Below are 20,431 nucleotides of genomic sequence, written 5' to 3' on the forward strand. Positions count from 1 at the left end.
TAGGAGAGTGCAAAGATTCACGCAGACAGCTCAGAGGAAGTTGTAGGTGACTTTATAATAGTTACCCCTGAGATGCCTGCATGCCTTTGGCTACCAGTGCTTATTAGGGAGTGCTAATTGATCCAAATACAAGTTGTGGATCATGTAGCAAGGCAAGCTGGTAAAAGTGAGAATGTAGAAACACAATGCAAATAGAGCAAGATGAACTGATTTCATGCAGTATCCAGATTTCTGGGGCAAACTTCACCTCACTTGACTTTTGAAGTCACTGGTGTCACCATGTTCCTGCAGTGAGTATTGGTATGAGAAAAAGAAGAAATAGGAGCACACCAGCCGCCGGTGTGGGGGGGGGGGGGTTGCTTCATTCTCTGCCCCAAGCAGGCTCCTGCCAAATGCCCAGGGCAGGGAATGCACACGTGGGCAGGAGTGGGTGGCGCTCTCCTGCTGCTCATCCCGGCCCCGCACGCCGGGACCGCCCCGGCCGGAGGAGCTGTGCAGGAGCCCTTCGTGGGGCAGAGGTGTTTGAATGCAGCACTAACAGTGACCCCCCGGCCAATCCACCTTGGACGAGAGCCCGTCTGGGGCTCTGCTCGGCCCTGTCTCACTTTCAGCAGGTGCACTGTGGAGACGGCCACACCTCTCCCTTCTGTGCCTTAACATAAAAGACGGAGTTGGGCCTTCAAGAAAGTACTTTCTAAAGAACACAGGACAGGCACTGATTTACAGGGTGTAACCCTCTGCTGGGGCACTTTGCACCAGGTTATCAGAGCGGGAGGGAGATGCAAGCAGCTTTCCCTAGCCTTTAAGAGCCCCAGGTCCCAGGTGCAGAGTGAGCCTGTCCTCCCAGTCAGCCCAGCAGTCTTTTATCTTTCCACTTTCTCTCCTAACCATCATTTATTTCCTTCTGCGTGAGTTTACAGACGAGAGGCATCGGTCTCCCCCTCTCTCTCCACCTCCTTCTCAGCCATGTGACTGAGCACTCCCTGCATCAAGTGAAACTTTTCAGTCCGCAGGAAAGCTCGGTTTCCTGCGCAGCCGCTCCCCGGGGAGAAGCAGCACCTCTCACGCCCGCAGCCGTGCTGGCCATGGGGAGGAGCGCACGGCAGCTCATCTCGCTGACCCTCGCCTGTGGTGAGTAACAGCATCATTTCTACCTGAAAATGGGACATTATGCCAGTTTTGTCTCCTTGCAGTCAGGACAGCACCTAACAGACTCAAAACTTTGAACCGTTTTGTTGCTAACACTAAGGGTGCTTTCAGTAAAGTCCCACTGCTAAGAAATAACCATGACTGCAGTTAATTGCAGCTGGTGTACACTTAATTTGATTTTTCCTCTGTACCTTCCTTGAACTCTCTGGTGGCATAAACTGTGTGTGAAGGAGTCAGTTCAAAGCCATGTTAGAAGCAGACTTTTTTGGCTTTGCTTTTCTTAATTAAAAATAATTTCCAGACCTGCAGAATTAACCAAAAATCCTGAGTGAGACAAGCAGGAAAGAAAAAACTGAGGAAGCATTGCTCAAGTCATTAATTTATCTGCATTGCAAGGTGCAGAGCAGGATCGGGAAAGCAGGAGTGAGGCAGGGGCTTGGAAAACACAGGATGGGGTTTCTCTCAATGGCAAGCCTCATCAGAGTCACCATTTGATCCTTAATGCTGCTCTGTGAAAATCTGGGGAGCCACACACACGAAGGACATCTCCCAGTGCTTTAAGGCACTGCTCAACACCTGCAGCAGCACCAAACATGCCTGGTGAAGAGGGACAGAGTGTGATTTAATCTGTGGAATGACCAAGGGTTTGAGCCGGGTATTGGGTGTGTTTTGCCATCAGCACATGGGGATCGCACAAGGACCAACCCCCATCCCCCTCTCAGTCCATGAGCAGGGAAAGTGCCCAGGGGCTCAACCACGAGCAGCTCCTGCTGTGTCTTTCTGCTTTCCCATGCCTGCTTCATAGCCAAAGGCTGCTGATGTAGCCCCAAAACATATAAATGAAAGGGGAGCAAGATCAGACTGAGAAGCAACACTAATAATTCAGTGGTCAGCAATTGCTTTTGACCAGAACTTGTTTTCTCTGATCCTTACCCATTTTTGATCTTTCCTTTAATAATTTGTTTTGATGTTTTATTAATGTCACAAAGTCAAGTCTTTCTGTGCAGACAGGGAATTAAACATAATTAGTGCTTAAGGGATAAAGGTCAAATGGGTTGGAGGGAAGCTATGACAGTACTGAAACCTCTCAGAAAATCTTGGTGCTTTTCCAATTCTTCAAGCAAACCAAAGCAGCCAAGGCTGGTGAGAGTGTTTTCAGTGATTACAGGAGCTGGGTCAGGTTTTGTGTCCACTCAGAATTAATCACCTAAGCTATGAGCATTTTGCCTGGCAGCAGAAAGCAGAACGCAGAACAAACCTGTTGGGCAGCTGAACAGATGAGTGTGGTTAGATGAAAAGGGGAAGAAATCCTCAGTAAAAGTTTCTATCACACACCCCAGTACAGGCTGAGAAATGGCACAGCCAGGCCATGGCACTGAGCACTCAGCTTCCCACCATAATGCCTGAAAGCAGAGGAGTGATGTTCCTTGTGACCAAAACTTGTCACCAAAGCATGAAAAAGGGAACTCCAGGCCCAGACTGGGAACAGGGAATTTCTGAGAGCTGTGCTGGTCCATTTCTAAGAGTTTTGTTCTGGAGCATTGCATGGAAGCTGCCTGGGCTCACACACAGCCCTCAGCATATGTTATACACAATTTTGATGCTAAAGTGAGACAAGGGGACTGCAGCTGCTTCCTCTGGGAAGATACCCCCCAGGGCATCTTCCCTCAAGCAAAATATTGTTTGTATGAAGTTTTGAGTTGGCTTTATAGGAGGAAAACAGAAGGAAACTACTGGGGGGTGCAGAGCTGCCATTCCTCGTGTTTCTGTGGCCTGTTTTGCTGGCAGAGCCATGAAAGTCTGTGCTGGGGAAGTCGTACTCATGGCTGCTTTCCAAGCGGTGCCAGGCTGCCAGAGAGGAATGTGGCTGTGCTGAGAAGGCACAGGGAAGCCTTTCAGGCCTTAGCTGGAGGGTAGGTCAGGGACCCCATGGGCCCATCCACCCCTTCACACAGCAGAGCCACCAAAACACTTTCAGCAGCCACCCAAACACAGCCAAGGCCAATGGGTGCAGCTGGAGAGTGATCCCTGCCCATCCCTGGGAGCTGATGTGGCCAAATGCCTTTTGGAAAGACCGTCCAAGCCAATGGGTTCAGCAGTGTGGCCATGCACTGGCATAAGCTCCAAAATGCTTGGGAGAGCCTGGAGGAACAGTCTGGTAGTCACCCAGTGAGCAAAAGCCATGGGCCACCCCAAAGATATTTCTGGCTTTACCCTTCAGGTGACCCTGTCAGGCCGAATAATGAAAAATAATTGGGTTGAAATGACCTTTTGAGGAGTTTTATTTTAAAGCTGTGGGTGGTATTCCAATGGCACTTAAATAATATTTCTCTCCACATCTGTGTTATCTGGTCAGTAATCAAAACCAATTTGTGAACTGAAAACTAAGAGCTACAGACAATTTAGGACTCGTGTAAACTTAAATATGTGTTGTTTCACAGTCTTACAGGGGAAGAAAGAGTGAAAATTGCAACTTCTTCTTTCTTGTTTTTGTCATGCTGATACACTAGAATCAGCTACCCATAACTGGTGTATGGCAACTGCTCTGGCTTTCCCCTGGCCCCAGAGAAGATCAGTTATCTGATAAACAGCTCTGCAGCAGCTGTGCTAAAGTGTAGGGGAAAGGGAGAAAATGAACTAAAGTGTCATATTAAGTGTGCATTTTTAGGTTCATTTTGAGAAAAATCACAAATTTTTTGAGGCTTTTCTACTGTCTCGAGTTGCACTTCTTTGATGATAACAGCTAAAATGGCAGTCAAGTGTGTTCTGTACAGCACAGAGTGCACCCAGGCAATTTTAGGAGTATGGACTATCGACATCTACGCTTCTGCTCTTCTCCAACATAGCCATTTTTAAGGGAAAATTGTGGTAAGGGTTAAGATCTGTATATCTGCTCATATGTCTTTTGATTTTTCTTTTGAATTTGATTCAAAACCCAGTAGGTTTTACTATTCTTATTTAGTTTTTATATATCTTAGAATGGTGAGATTTTGTGAATTCAGCTATTATTGAAGATCTCTGTTCACGATAAGGGACAATAAAGAAATAAATTAATAAAGGGAAGAACTTGTGAGATTTCAGCCGTTTTCACTCTAAATGTGCCTTTGGCATTAATCTCTCCTAAAATCCCAATCTCAGCAGCCTGCCTGCCACAAACTTTGACACTGATTCCTGAGAAATTTCTTTGAAAGAACCAGTGTACAGTGAACTCAGACATGTTGAGGCATTCTCTGTGGAGCTGTACTGCTGGGAATATGAGCTGTCTTGGACTTCTGTGTCCCTTCTGTCTCCAAACCGGAGAATTTATCTCTGTCCTCCTGCTAATTTAGGCAGTAATGCATTTCACTACACCTAAATCTTCATGTACATCAAGGAATTCACATATGTCAGTGATTTATGATTTCTTTTATCTTGACCTTGTCTTTCTAGAGTCTTGCTGCATACTCACAAAGACTCGAGCAGAAGAGTTGTGACATTCACCTATTCAATGATGTACTTTCCCACTTTTTGTTCACTTCTGTATTTACATTTAGGAGCCAGATTTTTTTTTCACTTCTGCAAGGGACGTATTTCTGTAAATGTTATTAGGTGGAAGCATAATTTTGGTGCCGTGACTGTTTTCTGATGTGGCCCCTGGATGCTGCCTCCTGATTTTTTTTTTTCTTATTTCTGAAAGCCCATCACTAAGAGGGATGGTCATTGTTGGGGTTCTTTCAGGAGGAAGAACTTCAGGGTTCAAGCTGACATGGCTACCACAAAACAATAAATAAATATCAGGAATTTTCCTGTTCCCAGACTGGTTTCCCAGACTACTGTGAATCACTGTAAAACCATTGCACTGCCTCACTTCCTTCACACACAAACACATCCCCTTTCCCTACACTTCGTTGGTAAGAACACCCATGTCATCTTCCTTAGACCTCGACAGTTTGCTTCCAGCAAATTCTGCTGAACTACTGCCTGCAGGGAATTCTTGTGCTGCCTGGGACTTGTGCAAGGTCTGGGTCCTCAGTGTGTGGAGAGCTGGGAGCCAATGTGTTCCCACTGGAACGGGAATACTCAGAGGTGTGAAACCTGGGAGAGTGGTGCCAAGCTGTGGATAGTCCTACAGGGTGTCTGCTTTCACTCTCCTATCATGAGTGGAGCCAAATGAAGGATGAAATTGTGTCACCCGTTTGATAACAAAACCAGTGCAGTTACGCTGTGATTATCAATGTAAAAGTGAAATATAAAGGTTTCTAGACTGGTGACTTTAGTTTCTTTGCAGCATTTTCCTCCTGCTTTGCTGAAGCAGCCCTGGGGGTCGAACTGTCTCCAGAAACCACATCCTTCCACCAAATGGCTACTTCTGCTCAGCCACTTTCCCTTTTTCATTCTTCACCCCATCAAAGCACCACAGCTCATTTTAACAGCACAGGCCATCTTCAAACAACACCCATGAGCCACAGAACAACTGTGCAGACAACAGAGCAGCTCCAGACTACAGCAGCTCCAGGCCAGCACACAGCAGCCCAAGGAGGAGCAGGCACCATATCCACGACACCCGCAGACACCACCAGCACAGCCAGCCAGGCCACAGCCCCGGCAATGCTCTCGGTTATAGCTGCAGTGAAGAACACAACCAGCCCTTCTGTGTTCTCCACCAGGCATGGGAGGAGACCACATGTGACCACAGGAATGACAGCAGTGGCCACCAACACCTCCCTGAAACACGAGACAGCAAGTACCCAGGGGACAGCTGCCACCACCGCCTCTGCAGCCACCACCACGCAGAAGGGCAGGTGCAGCACGCGCTCTCGGAGACAAACAACAGCCACGGCTGCCACCAGCACGACAACCACCCATGGAGGGACACAAACAGCCCCCACATCCCCTGCCAGGACAGCGAGACCCCGGCCCGGCCCGCAGCCCTCTCCCATCCCCACAGGCACCTACACCCTTTCCGATGGGAACACGACCTGCGTCAAAGCTGTCATGGGTCTGCAGCTGATGGCTCGAAATACACAACAGGTGAGGTGGAAGCTGAGCTTTGTAGTGACTTTCGTCATTACCTGGAGTTCATTCTTCCTCTTTCCAAGCCATTTTCAGAATTAGCTTCTATGATCAAAACAAGTGGTTTGCTGCCAGTCTAAGGCCCCTTGTGTGCCACAGCATCCCAGCTGCTGTACTTTGGCCTGTGTGATGATGATGCCAGGGGGACGTAAAGGTGCTTTCTTATTTCAGTGATATTTGTGTGGGAGCAATAGTGGGGCAGGAGATCAGCCTGCAGGGTTATTTGTGCTTCCTAGAATGGGAGATCAGTTAAAATCTGTACTGACTTCAGTGAAGAGCTTGACATTGTGAGCTGCAACGAAAGCAATAAATTGTCAGTTCGCAGACTTGGATTCAGAGGTGGGTTGTCCTGATGCTGACGAATGGACAATTTAGGATCACGGGAACTGCCAGGTTCTGAAGAGTTAGTCCCCTCTCCTAGAAGTGATCCACTGAGAATGATTCAGCAAAAGATGGCATACAGCCCAAAATGGCAATTGTGTCCCTCAGGCTTAAAGTTTTGTAGCCTCCATTAATACAACACATGCAGCTACATCCTAAGGCTCTGGAGTTCTTATGCTTGAGCCATCCCTGTTACAAATACAAATATTCATGTTTGGTATCTGCATATTTCCAACACGGGATGATTGTCTAATGTTGGTAGAAGTAATTTTCATTCCTCATCCTGGCAGAAGCCAGGCAGGGACCAGGATTCTCAACCTTACCAGACCATAGTGAGATGTTTATAATTATAGAAGGTGCTCCTTCTTTATAAATTACTTTATTCGTACTCATCTGACCCTGCTCTGAATCATATCAGTTCACTGAATGAACAGGAAACCAATATTTTCTGCCATCTTAATGCACTGGAACAGCTCGGTGATGTGACAGACAACCACCAGTGCTGGTTCACAAGTGGGGAACGACCCTGGCAGGCAGCAGTTTGGCTGCCACCACCACTGGCCTGTTCATTCAGCCACATAGAGCCTGTCTGGGGGAAAAAAACCAGGCAAATCTCTGCATGTTTTAAAGTTATTAAATCTCTGCATGTTTGTTACTAAATTCCACCCTCTTCTTCATCAGCAGCCCTGCAATGTCTCTTCTCTCTACAGGAGCAGATGGAGTATGTGACTGTCAACCCCAATGTGACACAGGTATCTGGAAGCTGTGGGATGGTGCAGTCTGAGCTGAACTTAACTTTTAGTGGAGGATTTGTAAACTTCACTTTTGTAAAGGTAATTGTTGCATTTAAAGGGAACAAGTGTTTAGGACTGGGGAGCAAGAACTTAGGCTGCCTTTGATCCAGCTTGAGCTGTGGGGAAAGGTGTTTTATCTATCTCTGTGCTTGTTTACCATCTCTATATAAGGCATGGTTACTTCTGTTCTTCCCAAAGGGTAGAACGACAGATTAATTCAGGTTGGAAAATACCTCTGGAGGCTGCCTGGTGCAGCATCGTGCTCACAGTACAACTGACTTCAGTGTTAAATCAGGTCTTGTCTGTTTGAACTTTGAGTTTGGAAGTGAAGGATAAGCACAGTGCTCTGCCATCTTCTGAGAGAAAGCTACAGAGAGCAGTGTTAAAGTTGCCCATCAAGCAACTCAAAATCTAGGAATAGCCAAGCAAGATCTGAATCTCTTTTTTACATAGGTAAGTCTCATGGGAGGGAAGGTCAGAGCTGCTGTTTGCATTGGAGTGGCACAGAGGGAAAGGGTTTGGGACTGGAGTCCCTGTGCCAGAACAAGGTGTGCTGGGAGCTCACACTGTCAAGTTGCTGTCAGCCATTTGCTTTCCATAAAAGCCAGCTGGGGTTGTCAAATTCAAAGGACAGCCTGTGCAGTTTTGAGTGCCCAGGAGCCATGACACATCCACAGCTGAAGGAGCTGGAAATTAAATTTCATCTAATTTCTGAGTGGAAAATTCCAAACAAGTGAACTGCAACAATAAAATTGTAGATAAGTGGCCTTAAAGGGAGACCTACAAACACACACAGAAACTTGGTCAAGATGACAGGTTTTGCTTACACAGTGGGAAAATGAGGGTTTTTTCCACATTGTATCTATTAATTCCATGTTCCCCACTGGGACCACATCATCTCTGGGTGTGGCTTAACACAAGCTACCAAGAGTGCTGCAGCTTGTGTAAGCACCAGAGAAAACCCCTGAGTGCAGCCATTCTCTTGCTACCTCAGGCATTTGAAAATTTTGGGAGGCAGCACTATTTATCTGAAAGCTGTAAAGGCTGGGTGATGATGCCTGCAGAGCTAAGACAGAATTAACACTGTGTATAAAGTCGTTAATGGGCAGGGAGGAATGGACAGCAACACAGCACGGGTTGGATCCCATCACACTCTGGGAAGTGTAATGTGCATCAAGGCCATGTCCTGGAGGTTCACAGCAGCTGAGAGCTGCATCTGGCCATCACTGCTGTTCTGTGTCCTTCAATTAATCAAGCTAAATTGTCAGTCTTGCAGCCTGGTTCCAAGCTCAAATTACAGACGATTAAGAAAAGTACAAATGGTTAATCAGTCATTTTCATAGAAAGTCCGAGAGAGAACAGCAAATTATACCCCGCATGTGTCATTAATTCTTGAACAGAGAAAATATTTCAATTAGTAATCATCTTTATTTTAGCTTATGGCAAGAAGTTTTCTAAGAGCTACAGAGGAAAAGTGACGTAAAAAATGAAGGAGCTGTTTTAAAACGAAGGATCGGTTCAGACTGAGTGTTTGCTTGAAATGTGTGTTTCCTGCAACAAGAGGAACATTTATGGTGTTACAAGAATCCTTAGAGAAAGGCTGGGGATTCAAGTACCCATAAAAGCCCCAGGTTGCAGCAGTGCTAAGGAGAGTGATGTGAACCTTTAGGAGGTGCTTGACCTGTCTTGCCCTGAAAAAGGTGGGTTTTGGCACAGCATTAGACAATCCACCCTCCACTTAAAGATAAGCCTCAAGAGCATACCAGGGCTCAGCTTGGACTGCTTTGAAATTCAAGTTAATAAGAAATGAGTTTGCTGCTGGCTTTTTGTGTTTGGTCCCTGCAGCCTGTCTCGGTGCTTTGAAGCTGGAGTGCTCCAGCAGTGGCACTTGTGGCTGTTTCTGGTGGGAGAGGAGCTGGCTCAGGCCCCGGGGCTGGGGTGGCAGAGAAGAGGGGCTGGGTCAGTGCTCACCACTCCAGTGGCCTCCCTGAAGGGCTTGAAAAAAGGAAGTTGTGTAACCAACCCACAAGATGTGAAGTAGGAGCAGGTGTTTTCCCCTAGCAAAGTTTTTAACTGTGGCCAAACAGAAAAAAGCACTGCCACCCAAAAATGGTCATATTTCACCTATTTATGTCTTTCAGTTGGAAAAATGCTGAGAACCTCTTCTCTGGTATATTTCTTTCTTCAATTTTCCCTCTCCAACCTAAGAGTTTTTAACTGGGTGCACAGGAGACATTCATGTCTGCTGCCATTTATCCACCAGCTGCACTCACCAGTCCCTGTGTACACACAGCAGGAATTAAACTGGGTAGCAGGGCTGCTGCTGCATGAGGCATCACATTATACTCCAACACTGCTACCAGGGGGAAGCTCCCTAGAGTGGCTCTCACCCTGTGACACGCCAGGGGAGGGCAGTGTCCAGGCTGCACCAGGGTTTCAAGGCATGCAGGCAGGACACCTGGCTGGAAATTTTGTTCTGTGCTGTTGTCCCAGGTGCTTTCTGTGCCAGCAGTCTTCCTACTTTTGGTTATCACAAGTATCTCATGAGTGTCCAGCTTGAGCAGTTTGTGTAAAATGACACCTGCACGGTCCCATTTCACTGAACTGAGCAGAATTGGTGATGCAGGTGAGAATTGGAAAAGAAAAATACATCCAAGAGAGTTGGTACTTGGGTCTCAAAGGTGATGCTTTATAAAGTATTTATTTGGGAATATCTTTATGACCATTTTGCTGTGGTGAGCTGTGTTTCTTTCCCCTGCAGATACATGTATGTATTATGAATAAAGATGTATCTTCTTTTGCAGCAAGCTCCAAGTTACTCTGTCACTAAAATTGAGAGCAGAATACAGTTTTCTTCTGAAGGTCAGTGATTTTACCCTGTCCTAATTTCAGCTCAAGCTGTTCTGGGTGTGGGATAAGCTTTCATATCTTTAAAACACTGGATTTTACAAGTATGTGTTTTACCAAGCTTTCAATGTGTCATTCATCTAAATCTTATAGTATAAAAGTGGAAGGGAAGGGACGGGACCCAGCTGCAGTTATGTCACTATTATTACATCGTCTTTTTGATCTCAAAAGCTTTCCCTGCCCCACTCTTTTGGAATAGAGATTACTTCAAACCTTGTCTGTTCCTGTGAGAATTCTAACCCCCTCTTGCAGACTCAATTTTGTTAAAATGTGATTTGAGGAAGCATCTGAAATTTTAGCTGCTTTTTCAGACCTAAGCTCAGCTGAGTCACCCATTGATAGTTAATGCACTCATTTAAACATGTAAGAAGAGTAAGTGATAGTTTATGGAGAATATGTCCATGCTTTAGTAACCACTGGGACCATTTTACCTCAGAAAGATGGTGGTTCCAGTGGAGTTAGTGTGGATTCTCATCTGTCTCTCTCTGGCTTCCAGCTATGCTTTACTATGCAGCCCTAAATGAGAAGCTGTTCACAACAAAGCTGGGGAATTCCTTTAAGTGTGCCAGCAGGCAAACCTTCACCTTGGAGAGGAACTTCCAGATCCTCTTTGTTCATATGCAGCTGCAGGCGTTTGACATTGTCGGTAACCAGTTTGGAAAAGGTGAGTAGGATACTTTTCCACCCTTCCCAGACCTGCATGTCAGCACTCTGGTAGCCCAATGGATGTAATCTGCTAAATTATATCCATACCCATGGACTGAACCTACAGCACAACCACAGCTTTGTATCTGTTCCCAAATAATGTAACCTGCCCACTGCTGTTTTCTCAATCTTTCCTGAGTCATTTCCAACACAGTGGTAATACCTATGGAGGATGGAAAAATATCTTTCCCCCCTGAATTCAGCACCTTCTGTTTCACCTTCTTGTTAAAAATGCCTAACTCTACAGCCACAATTTTCTTCTTCATCCATTTTCTCCTGGAACAAGCAGAGGTGTGTTCACCACCAATGCACTGCCCAAACTCTCAGCGTGTAAAGTTCATTTCCAGGTCACTGTTCTCAATATAGTCAGATTTTAGCTATTTTTAAAGGCTCCTGATACTCACGTTGTCCCACAATTGCAGCAGCAAAACTGCCAGCTAATAAGGGATATTTATGAATGCAGGATGATATTTTCAGAGCAGCTCTGTCTAGACATGATGATCGGTGCTTCTGAGGAGGAGCACAACTGGCCCACTCCCAGCTTCACAATTAAACGTGATGCTCATCTCTTCAGTTTGTCTTTTCTTGGAGAAGTGCCACAAAGAGGCAACCAGGTATCTCAATAAAAGACAAAGACAGACCAGAGAGGGGGATTAAGTGGAACCCTGTGGTCTCTTTCAAGTTCTCCATCTTCTCATTTCTGTGGCTTCCTCTCAGGGCTTTTCCATACAAGAACTCAGGTGCACAGAAGGGCTGACCAGCTCTCCAGCCGTTCAGATGCAGTAATAAAACTGTAAGAAATAAAAAAAGAGAGAATTCTCTTCTGCCACTTGCCTTTCTGTGTGCTCACAAAATACTGCCCCTGTATTCTTCTTTTTACTTTAGATCTGTCCTTTGACTCAGTTTGGTTCTGTTTGACAAATTCTTCTTCGGTTAGGTCACCATTTTGGTTACCTTTTTCATTCTAAAAGGAATATAATGGGAAACATTTGGGGCTTTTTAAAGACATGGTTCTTCTCCACACTGAGAACTTCATCTATGCTGTCAGTCTCATGAAGAATTTTTGCATGGGATAACACTGAGCTGGAAGAACTCATGGGATCCCATCTGGTCCCCTCATTCCCATTCAAATGTGTACAATGAATGATCTTAGTTACGGGACTAGGTATGGCCTCACCTCACCTGAGAAGGATGCTCTCTGTCTCTCCCTCTCTCTCTCCCTCCAAGTCAGACTAATCTGCTAGTCAATGCCATATACAAATTTAAATTAGTTTTGCTCTTAGTCAGAGAGCTGAGAAAGCAGCTCCCACCTCTGAAATAATTCCCCTGTGGCTACAAAACAGTCATGAAACTGTTGTGTGTTGGCTGCATATGCAGATTCTGAAGGAGAAAATCCCCAGTGAAGGAATGACTAAACACATCACCAGCCTTCTACCTTCGGGTGTCTTGAGACTGATAGTTTCACTTCTGTTGCTCCTGATTTGCTTATCTTTAAATGGGGAAGAAAAAACAGTAATGGTCACTGGTTTCAAGTTCTTTACAATTTTGTACTGTGTGCAGCAGTGTTTATCAATAGCTTGATCTCTTTGAGTCTGGAAATCTGTAAAAGGGCCTTCTGTTCTTCAGTGCATCAGAAACAATTCCTAGAGTTCATTCCTTCATTCCCAATGTTTCATCAAAACAAAATGGCCAATTCAAACATCTCTGGCTTTCACAACACTTAGATGCAAATACTTTTCCGCTCATTTAACAGCAGGTTACATTAACCAGACAGAGCTTTCAAAAGGCAACCTCTAGTTGAATGCTCATGCCTTTGGCTTTGTGGCATTGCATCACCGTCTGGATTAGAGCAGAAGAGGATCAGACTTTGGGAAGAGCCATGTGGAGGCTCTGGAGCTGTGCCACGATGTCATGCACTCCACATGTTCCTTGGGCTCACTGCCCACTGTCAGTGAAAAGATTTCCGTGGGGGAAAAGCCCAAGTGAAGCTACAACTTGTGCCAGCATAGTCATGGAATAACACTCGAGGCTTTAATCTCAGAGCGCTGTTGAAACCTGCCTCGGAACAGTCACAGGGAGTGAGAGGGGCACAGGGTGTGGGATCTCCCTCATATCCTGGCTATAAACTGGATTTACTGCTGAGCTGGGATGTACTGTGGGGTTTAGCTGACCAAGCTGCCCTTAGAGAACAGTTTGCTCTGCAGGTGCTACTCACAGCAGCATGACAAAGGTCTGTCTTTCCCCACAGTCCGAGGAAGGACCATTCCTGTAGATCTGATGGAAGATATAGGTCTGATCCGATTCTGGGATAACACATTAGTGGTCATTCCCAGACACTGCCTTCACTCCCAGGGCTACACTTGTATTTTGAATTTGAGACTGATCCTGCCATTGTTACTGGCAAAATTTTCCATTTCTGTCAGTGGCCCACGTGGTGTGGTCTCTCCATAGGAAAGCCGCCAATTTACCTCAGTCTAGACGTTCGCTTTTAACTAATGAGTTTCTGTTTAATCAGAGGATGACTTGAATATTCATTTGGGTAGGAACTGGCTGAGGAAGTCAGGATTTGCCCTCTCTGTAGCTAAGAGGTATGTTTGGAGTGATATCTTTGGATGGTCCTCCAAAGATTTGATTTGTGTCAGAACCTTTTCTGATATCATCATATGTACAACAAAATTACAATAGTACTACTAAAGCAACTCCCTGGACTATGGCCAAGGCTTCTGCCTCCCTAATCTCTGGATGTTCTGAGTTAATCACCATTATCCACAAATACTTTGAATTAAACAGAGAGAACAATTGGAATTTGATTTTTCTTAGGAAACACTGACTTAACAAGGATCCTTGCTGCACTGATGATGTGCTGGACTATGGGCTTCTGTCTCTGGCCTGATTCTTTTCACTGGGAAGAAGCAATCAGATGTCACACAGAGCAGTTTTCAACCATGTGTCTTGTGCTTTATTTTCAGACTGGCACTTTGTATTGTGATGTTCCCCATCTGCTTTTGGCAAGAAACCTCCTGCTGTGTGTGTGGTGAAACAATTCTGTAGACATGAGGGAGCAGAGCAACTTTAGGGAAGTGTGGAGCTACTGCAGAAGGGGCAAGGGCAGTTTTCTTGAGATAAGGCTCACCACAGATTAAAAATGTAGTAGGTATAGCTCAGGAAAAAGAAAGGGGAAAAAAAAAGAAAGCAAGGGTTTGAGAACTTCTGGCTTGTATTTGCCAGCTTTTCTGGAATACAGATGTACAGTCTAGGAGTATGGTGTTCTGCTATAACATTCTCTGATCTCCTTTTCTTTTCAGAAGAAGAATGTTTTTTTGATAGAAACAGCAAAGCAGCTCCCATTGCAGTGTGCCTGAGTATCCTGGGATTGTTTGTCATTGTGCTTGCCACCTTCCTGATCTCCAGAAGAAAGCCACGTAGAGGATACGAACGCATCTGAGGTGCACTTGTACTTCCAAATGTGTGCAGCAAGCAGAGAAGTCACAGAAGTTTTTGTTTCTGCCTGGCAATCTCCCTGCCCTGAAGCCACATTTTTAAGTGAGATGACACCATGTGTTTACAGCTAATGAATGTTTCTGGAAGGAGTTTCTTTAAGGTGGGAAGGACTTTCTACTTTAGGCTATTCTTAGCATCTAATTTAGATGTATTCCAGATGACAAAAATGAGGACCCAATTTCTCTGTGTTATCAACAAAGGAGGTCATTCAGATCACCTAAGCCAGATTCCTAAAAATAGCTTAAAGCAAGCAGGATCACTATCCCCCAGAAAATCCATCAGGTTTGTTAATGACAGTGTTTAGATTTATTAAAATATAGAAGTCTGATCTTCAGGTGAATAAACCAGAGGCCCACAGCTACAGACAGCCCTGCTAAGTAAGAGCTCACTGAAAGCTTTTTTAGGAACATGGTGCACGCCAAAATCTCAGGTGAAGTGTCAGTGTGACTCCGCTCACAAGCAAGTTCTCACCAGTCCTACAACACAGTCACACTTCCTAAGTGCTTGGGGTTTTCTTACTAAGCCCTTTGCAAAGACACAGTGGTAATTGTGACTCTTATGCTGGAGCTTAATATATCATGGTCTTGCGAGAGCTCAGGAATCCCTCATATCCTGTTCAGACATGGACCCGTCACAGTGACCACAATGAGCCCGGGAAATGCCTCTCTACTGGGGCAGCATGGTGGTCTCTTAATCCAGGAAGATGCCACACTCACTGGAAATGCCTGGGATTAAGTAACCACCATTGGGGCAGACCTGCACAAGGTCCATGAGGAATGGAAATCCACTGATTCTGTATGGTCAAGGCTTCTGTGGGAAATAAAAGCTTGCACAGGCCTTGGACAAACTCAGCTCAAAAGTGAGTGTTCTCCAGTGTGCTCACAGCTGAGCAGCTGGGTTTTCATATGGAATTAATGTGGAGTTGCTTTAAAGCACACTGATACACTCTGTAGTCTATTTCCTGCTAAACCAATGATGAAGGCATGAGAACAGTAATTGCTTTCGAGATTTAAGTCCAGCTCACGTTCTTCGTTGTAACAAGGAAAAGCTGCTTGTCACAGAAGATTTACAAAGCTGAACATAGGCACAAATGTGCACATACACATACACGTGCACATGCCACACAGTCTGCTCACTGAAGCAAATTACATCAAGATGATAAGAAATTATGTATAAAAACATTTGCAAAAGAGAAGATCATATTAAATAAGAGCACATTTCCCCCAAGAAGTTAGGGTAATGGCTTAAATTTTACTAATAGAAGTTTGGTCTGGAAAAGGACTGTGGAAGGGCACTCATTAAACAAAAGAAAGACTGAATTCATATGCAAAAATGCCTTGACAATTTAATCTTTATCTAAGCAAAAGTGGAAATGCTGGGAGCTAATTTAATTTCCATGAATAGTGGCCCAAATCCTGCGCAGTTATCAATGGTGATGGAACCTCACTGGATTTTCACTCTATAAAACTGATGGTTATGTCTTGTCAGATATTCCCTTAAGTATTTTAAAAATACTTTTGATATTTTACTAGTATTTAACCATTGCAAGTTTACTTATTTAAATGTAGAAAGAAAAGAAATCCTTCCATTCCATGAATTAATTAGAGATGTTGGTCTGTGTGAAGTAGGAAACATGGCCATACTGTTCTATAATCAATATAATATGTAGCAGTGGAAGTAATTAACATTCTCTAGAAATGTTCCCTTTGAGTCTGAATGAACCAATAAATAAGAAAGATAAAGACAATTTTGAAGCACTTTTACACTTGGAGAAACATGAGAACAAAGAACCAGCTGTGAGCACAGGAACAGCTGAATACATTTATAAGGTGAAACGGCACAAGAAATGGGACACCAAACTTTCAAACCTTGAATACAGACACAGCGATTTGAACTATATTCAGTTGAATACTCAAATTGAAATGTAAGTATTTCAATTACTGTTTTGTAAAGGGCTCCAGCACTGTTCATAATGGTTAGTGAGCTTTATCGAGCTCATTTTCCCTTCCTCCTTCCCCCCTTAGCAGACAAGCAGCCACTGGACTCAGATATTGGGCCTAATAAGATCCCTCTAATTCTCAGGGTTACTTAATACTATGAATCTGTTGTATAGAAAGCAGATTTTTATACTCAATTAAAGCATTCACTTTTTTTAAAAAAATGGGATGTCTGGGAGGAAAGGTAAATGTATGAAGAGCTTCCATTTGAAAATGAGCCTGTGCCTGCAGTAGGGATGTCACTGTCCCAGACTGCTGCATGTGGACATTTTAACAACAAAAGCTGCCTAAAAAGCTCAGCACATGGTCTGACCCTAAGCTGTTCTGCCCAGGGATCAGTAGACATCTTCCCCTTGTCAAAGGCAGGTCCCATTTCACACGTTCTTTGGACTGTTCAGTTGCGTGATCTGTGTTACTTCTACTGGCACGGATACAGCATTTGCTTGTTCTGTTCTGAAAATTTGCTTTATGTTAATATTCAGTCTTTTAAAAAAGTTTTATATCAGCATGAGGACAGAAAGGAGTTACTAATGACTGCTAATTCTGTGTTTAATATTGTGATGCCTGGCATTTTCACCAGTGATGCACAATTAATGTTTTTCCCCATAGTTTTTTTTCTTTCTACAGGGAATCAACCTGTTGGTATTGAACAATGTTTGGATTCAGATTTACCTGATTTGTTCTTATGCTTTTTCTTGCTATTTTTTGTTTGCTATTTTTATGAAGCTGCATTCTGCCATCTGTACACGAACGATACTCTGGGCTTGCTCTAACTGGCACAGGTGAAGTGCACATGGTGCAAACCAATGAAACAACTGGATGCTCCCAGGAAATGCTGCCAACATGCAGCAAAATTCATCCAGTGGAGTTAGTGCTTGATAGCAGTAAAGTATCCATTGGAGAACTCGTTACTGCATCAGGAGATCCCAGCCTGGAAGTGCACCATTTTCCCAGCTGTGGCCCAGCCTGCCTCCCGTCACCTCCATCCCTGATCCCAAGGAGTATTGCGTCTTCAAATTCAACGCTGAATTAGAATCAGACAGCCCAGCTGCTCCCTGAGCTGCCATGTGCAGCTTTAAAAGCCAATGCCTGTATTTATTTTCTGCCAGAATTTAGGAATATATTTAGCTGGTACTTTTTTATCTAATGGAGTGGTTTTGAGGTCTTCCTCTCATTGGGAAGACTCTAGAGGGGTAATTGGTCTTGGGTGTTGCTAGACTTGCTCTTTTAAACTTCTTGTCTGAAGAAACATCTTGAGCAAAAAGTCCCTAAAAGAACACCATACAAAAAGAGGGTATTTGGTAAACTACTTGCACGCTAGGTGGGCCATAGCGGTTATACTGTGGGTAGCAGGGCAGTTTTGTCTGCTGTGGGAGGAGACAAGGCTGCAGCTGGGTCCCAGAGTGACTCAGCAGCCCCAGCTCACTTCTTTCCCCAGTTGCAGACTCAGATCAATCCAACCTTGAACCAGAAGGTGCTGATCAGGATGATGTGGTGCATTGATGGTGTGATGCATCCACCAGGGAAGCAAAGCTTAACTTCTGTGCAAGCATATGCTGGTCAGGAGGCAGTGGGGCCATCCCAGGGACTAGGACGTGGGCACATCCTCACATCTCCATATCCTGAGGGCTCCCTGGTCCTCTGTTGCAGCTCTCATGCCAGACCATCCCTTGTGATCTCTCATACACCCAAGACAGAATGGGCGCATCCCCAGAGCACGATGATGTCACACTTAGACAAGTCACTGAGGAGTTTATAAAGCAAGGTTTAATTTCTTTCAGTCCATTTTGTTCTCTGATGGACAAGCCCAAGTTAAGAAACACCTGTTAATTCAGTTGAAAGTGGAAGGAGATTAGATTGGCATCTTGAGTGTCTGAACGTGGCTTGGCTGATCACTTCCAGCTTGCTATAATGTATAGCTGCTAAAAATAACTTGCTATGAGAAGAAAGATATGCTCTTTATTTTTCTATTATTGGTGTTTCTATAATAAAGGCTGTATTTAGTCATTACAGTGTGCATTGCTGTGCAATGATTTAACTCTGAAATGGCTGAGTGAGTCTCACATGTTGTGCTCTTCATGAAGCAAAGGTTATTAGATGGACTGCAGGAAAGCAGAAGACATGGTAAAGATGGGGAAGAAAAACCAATCTCTCTGCTGCCAGCAGCTGCTTGAGGAACTTGGCTGTTGGAGAAGGGCCAGGGAGGGCAGCAGAGGGGTCATAACTTCCCTCAGGAATAAAATACCAGAATTATGCTTCACTTCATTTCTGGTGTCAGTGCACATCCCTACATGATAGATAATTTAATGTCACAAGCTGAAAACTTTGCAAGCCCCTTGATTTGTCCTTCAGAAGAAAATCAGGGCTGCCTGGAGAGCAGGGGCAGTTTGCTCTGCCCTTTGGCACTTGCTTGGCCTGGTACAGTGTTAAATTTGGTGCCAGGTTTGCACCTATTTAAGTAGGCAAGATTCCTCACTTGTTCCTATTTTAGAAGCTGGGCTGGTAAATACACACTTGTGTATGTGATGTAGGCCCTCAAAGGCTGCTGGTGTCTCAAAATTCTCTCTTTCTTGACAAGGTTTAGTGGCAGATGGAGGGAGAGTCAACCATTTTTACTTAAAGGCAAAAAGTCCCCATCTATGAGTCATACCCTGGACTGTCCCAGAGGCACAAACATTTGGAATTCGTTGAAGAAACCTAACACATCAGAGTGTTTAGAAGAAAACAGAATGAGTATTTTTTAAAGTATCAATTTGAGCAAAATAACAAGCGTGAGAAGAGGAAGATTTCTATGGAGTTAACCCTCTGTGACTAAGGTGATAAGACACTTGGACACTACACTTCCCTCATGTCCAGGGCTGTGGCCATTGCATGCCAACAAGACGGGTATGTGGGTCTGAAGTTTTATCTGCCACAGCAACATAACACTGCTGGGCTTTCATCAGCATCTGGGCTTTCCAAGCTTTTTTATGTCACTAAACATAAGTTTCTCTTTTTCTGCGAGTCTTACTGCCTATGGAATTGGTAGATCTCAAGTACTTTATTAAATTATAAACTAATTGACTGAGTTTCTAACTTAGCTCTTTCTTCACAATTTTAGAGAGGAGCAGGTTGCATTTCCAACATGCAGAAAAACAAAGTAAATGGCTGTTGGGAAAAAGAAAAGTGTTCAATCTGAGTCAGAACATCTGTGTTTATTAGAGACACAGATCTTGGTTTTGAACCTTGGTTTTACTGAGGCTTTCCTATATAACAAAAACGTTTGAAGACTATGAATCATGAGTCCAGCCAATGTTTAACCTCATTTTACCATGGAATCACTTTTTTATCATTGGGTCAAGGAAAATGACTTCATATTTCATATTATATTTTTCACAATCTGCTCCTGGAAAAAATTGTTACAAGAAAACTATTCGAATTATTAAAGCAGCTTTCAAAATATGTCCAGCTTCCACAATAAAATTTAAAAATAAATGTCGCCAACCCAACCTATCCTACCTACATCAGTAGGTTCACCTGAGTGCTTCTGTCTGTGGATGTGCACATCAAACATACTGCTGGTATCAGTGAGGAAATTATTATTTCTGCATTTAAGCTTTATTACATTGCACTTTCAAACATCTGTGTGTACAGTCTGGTGATTCCACTTGACTTTGCAAGCCCTAAAAGCCCTGCTGGCAGGATGCCTCCACCAAGAGTAGATTTGCAATATAAATGAGTTTGCCACTTCCATTAGTTCTACTGCTGAAAGCATCAGCTCCTCTGCCACCTTTGATTTATTTACTGTAAAATATCTGCAGCTCTCCCCAATGTCCAACAGCTAAACTACATAAAATGCTGCCATCTTGTGTTTAGAGACAAATTAAACCTGACATTTAAAAAATCTGGGTTCTGAGAGGCGGAAGTAGGATCTACACTGTCAGCATCTTACGTTGAAGAAGACTG

The 20,431-nt window shown here is 44.2% G+C and overlaps 1 protein-coding gene across 1 annotated transcript; it reads left to right on the forward strand.

Moving 5' to 3' along the window:
- The first annotated feature begins 21 nt into the window (after positions 1-21).
- On the forward strand, positions 22-18,498 carry LAMP3 (lysosomal associated membrane protein 3). Its single transcript, XM_042042076.1, has 6 exons — positions 22-1,131; positions 5,417-6,159; positions 7,293-7,415; positions 10,181-10,238; positions 10,780-10,947; positions 14,294-18,498. The coding sequence occupies exons 1-6, from the start codon at positions 1,086-1,088 to the stop codon at positions 14,431-14,433; spliced, it is 1,278 nt and encodes a 425-aa protein (XP_041898010.1). The 5' UTR covers positions 22-1,085; the 3' UTR covers positions 14,434-18,498.
- The last annotated feature ends 1,933 nt before the right edge of the window (positions 18,499-20,431 follow it).

The sequence above is a fragment of the Corvus kubaryi genome, unplaced genomic scaffold, assembly GCF_017639235.1.
Source record: "Corvus kubaryi isolate FWS band 111438036 unplaced genomic scaffold, C.kubaryi_AGA036_p1.0 37397, whole genome shotgun sequence".
NCBI classification, from domain to species: domain Eukaryota; kingdom Metazoa; phylum Chordata; class Aves; order Passeriformes; family Corvidae; genus Corvus; species Corvus kubaryi.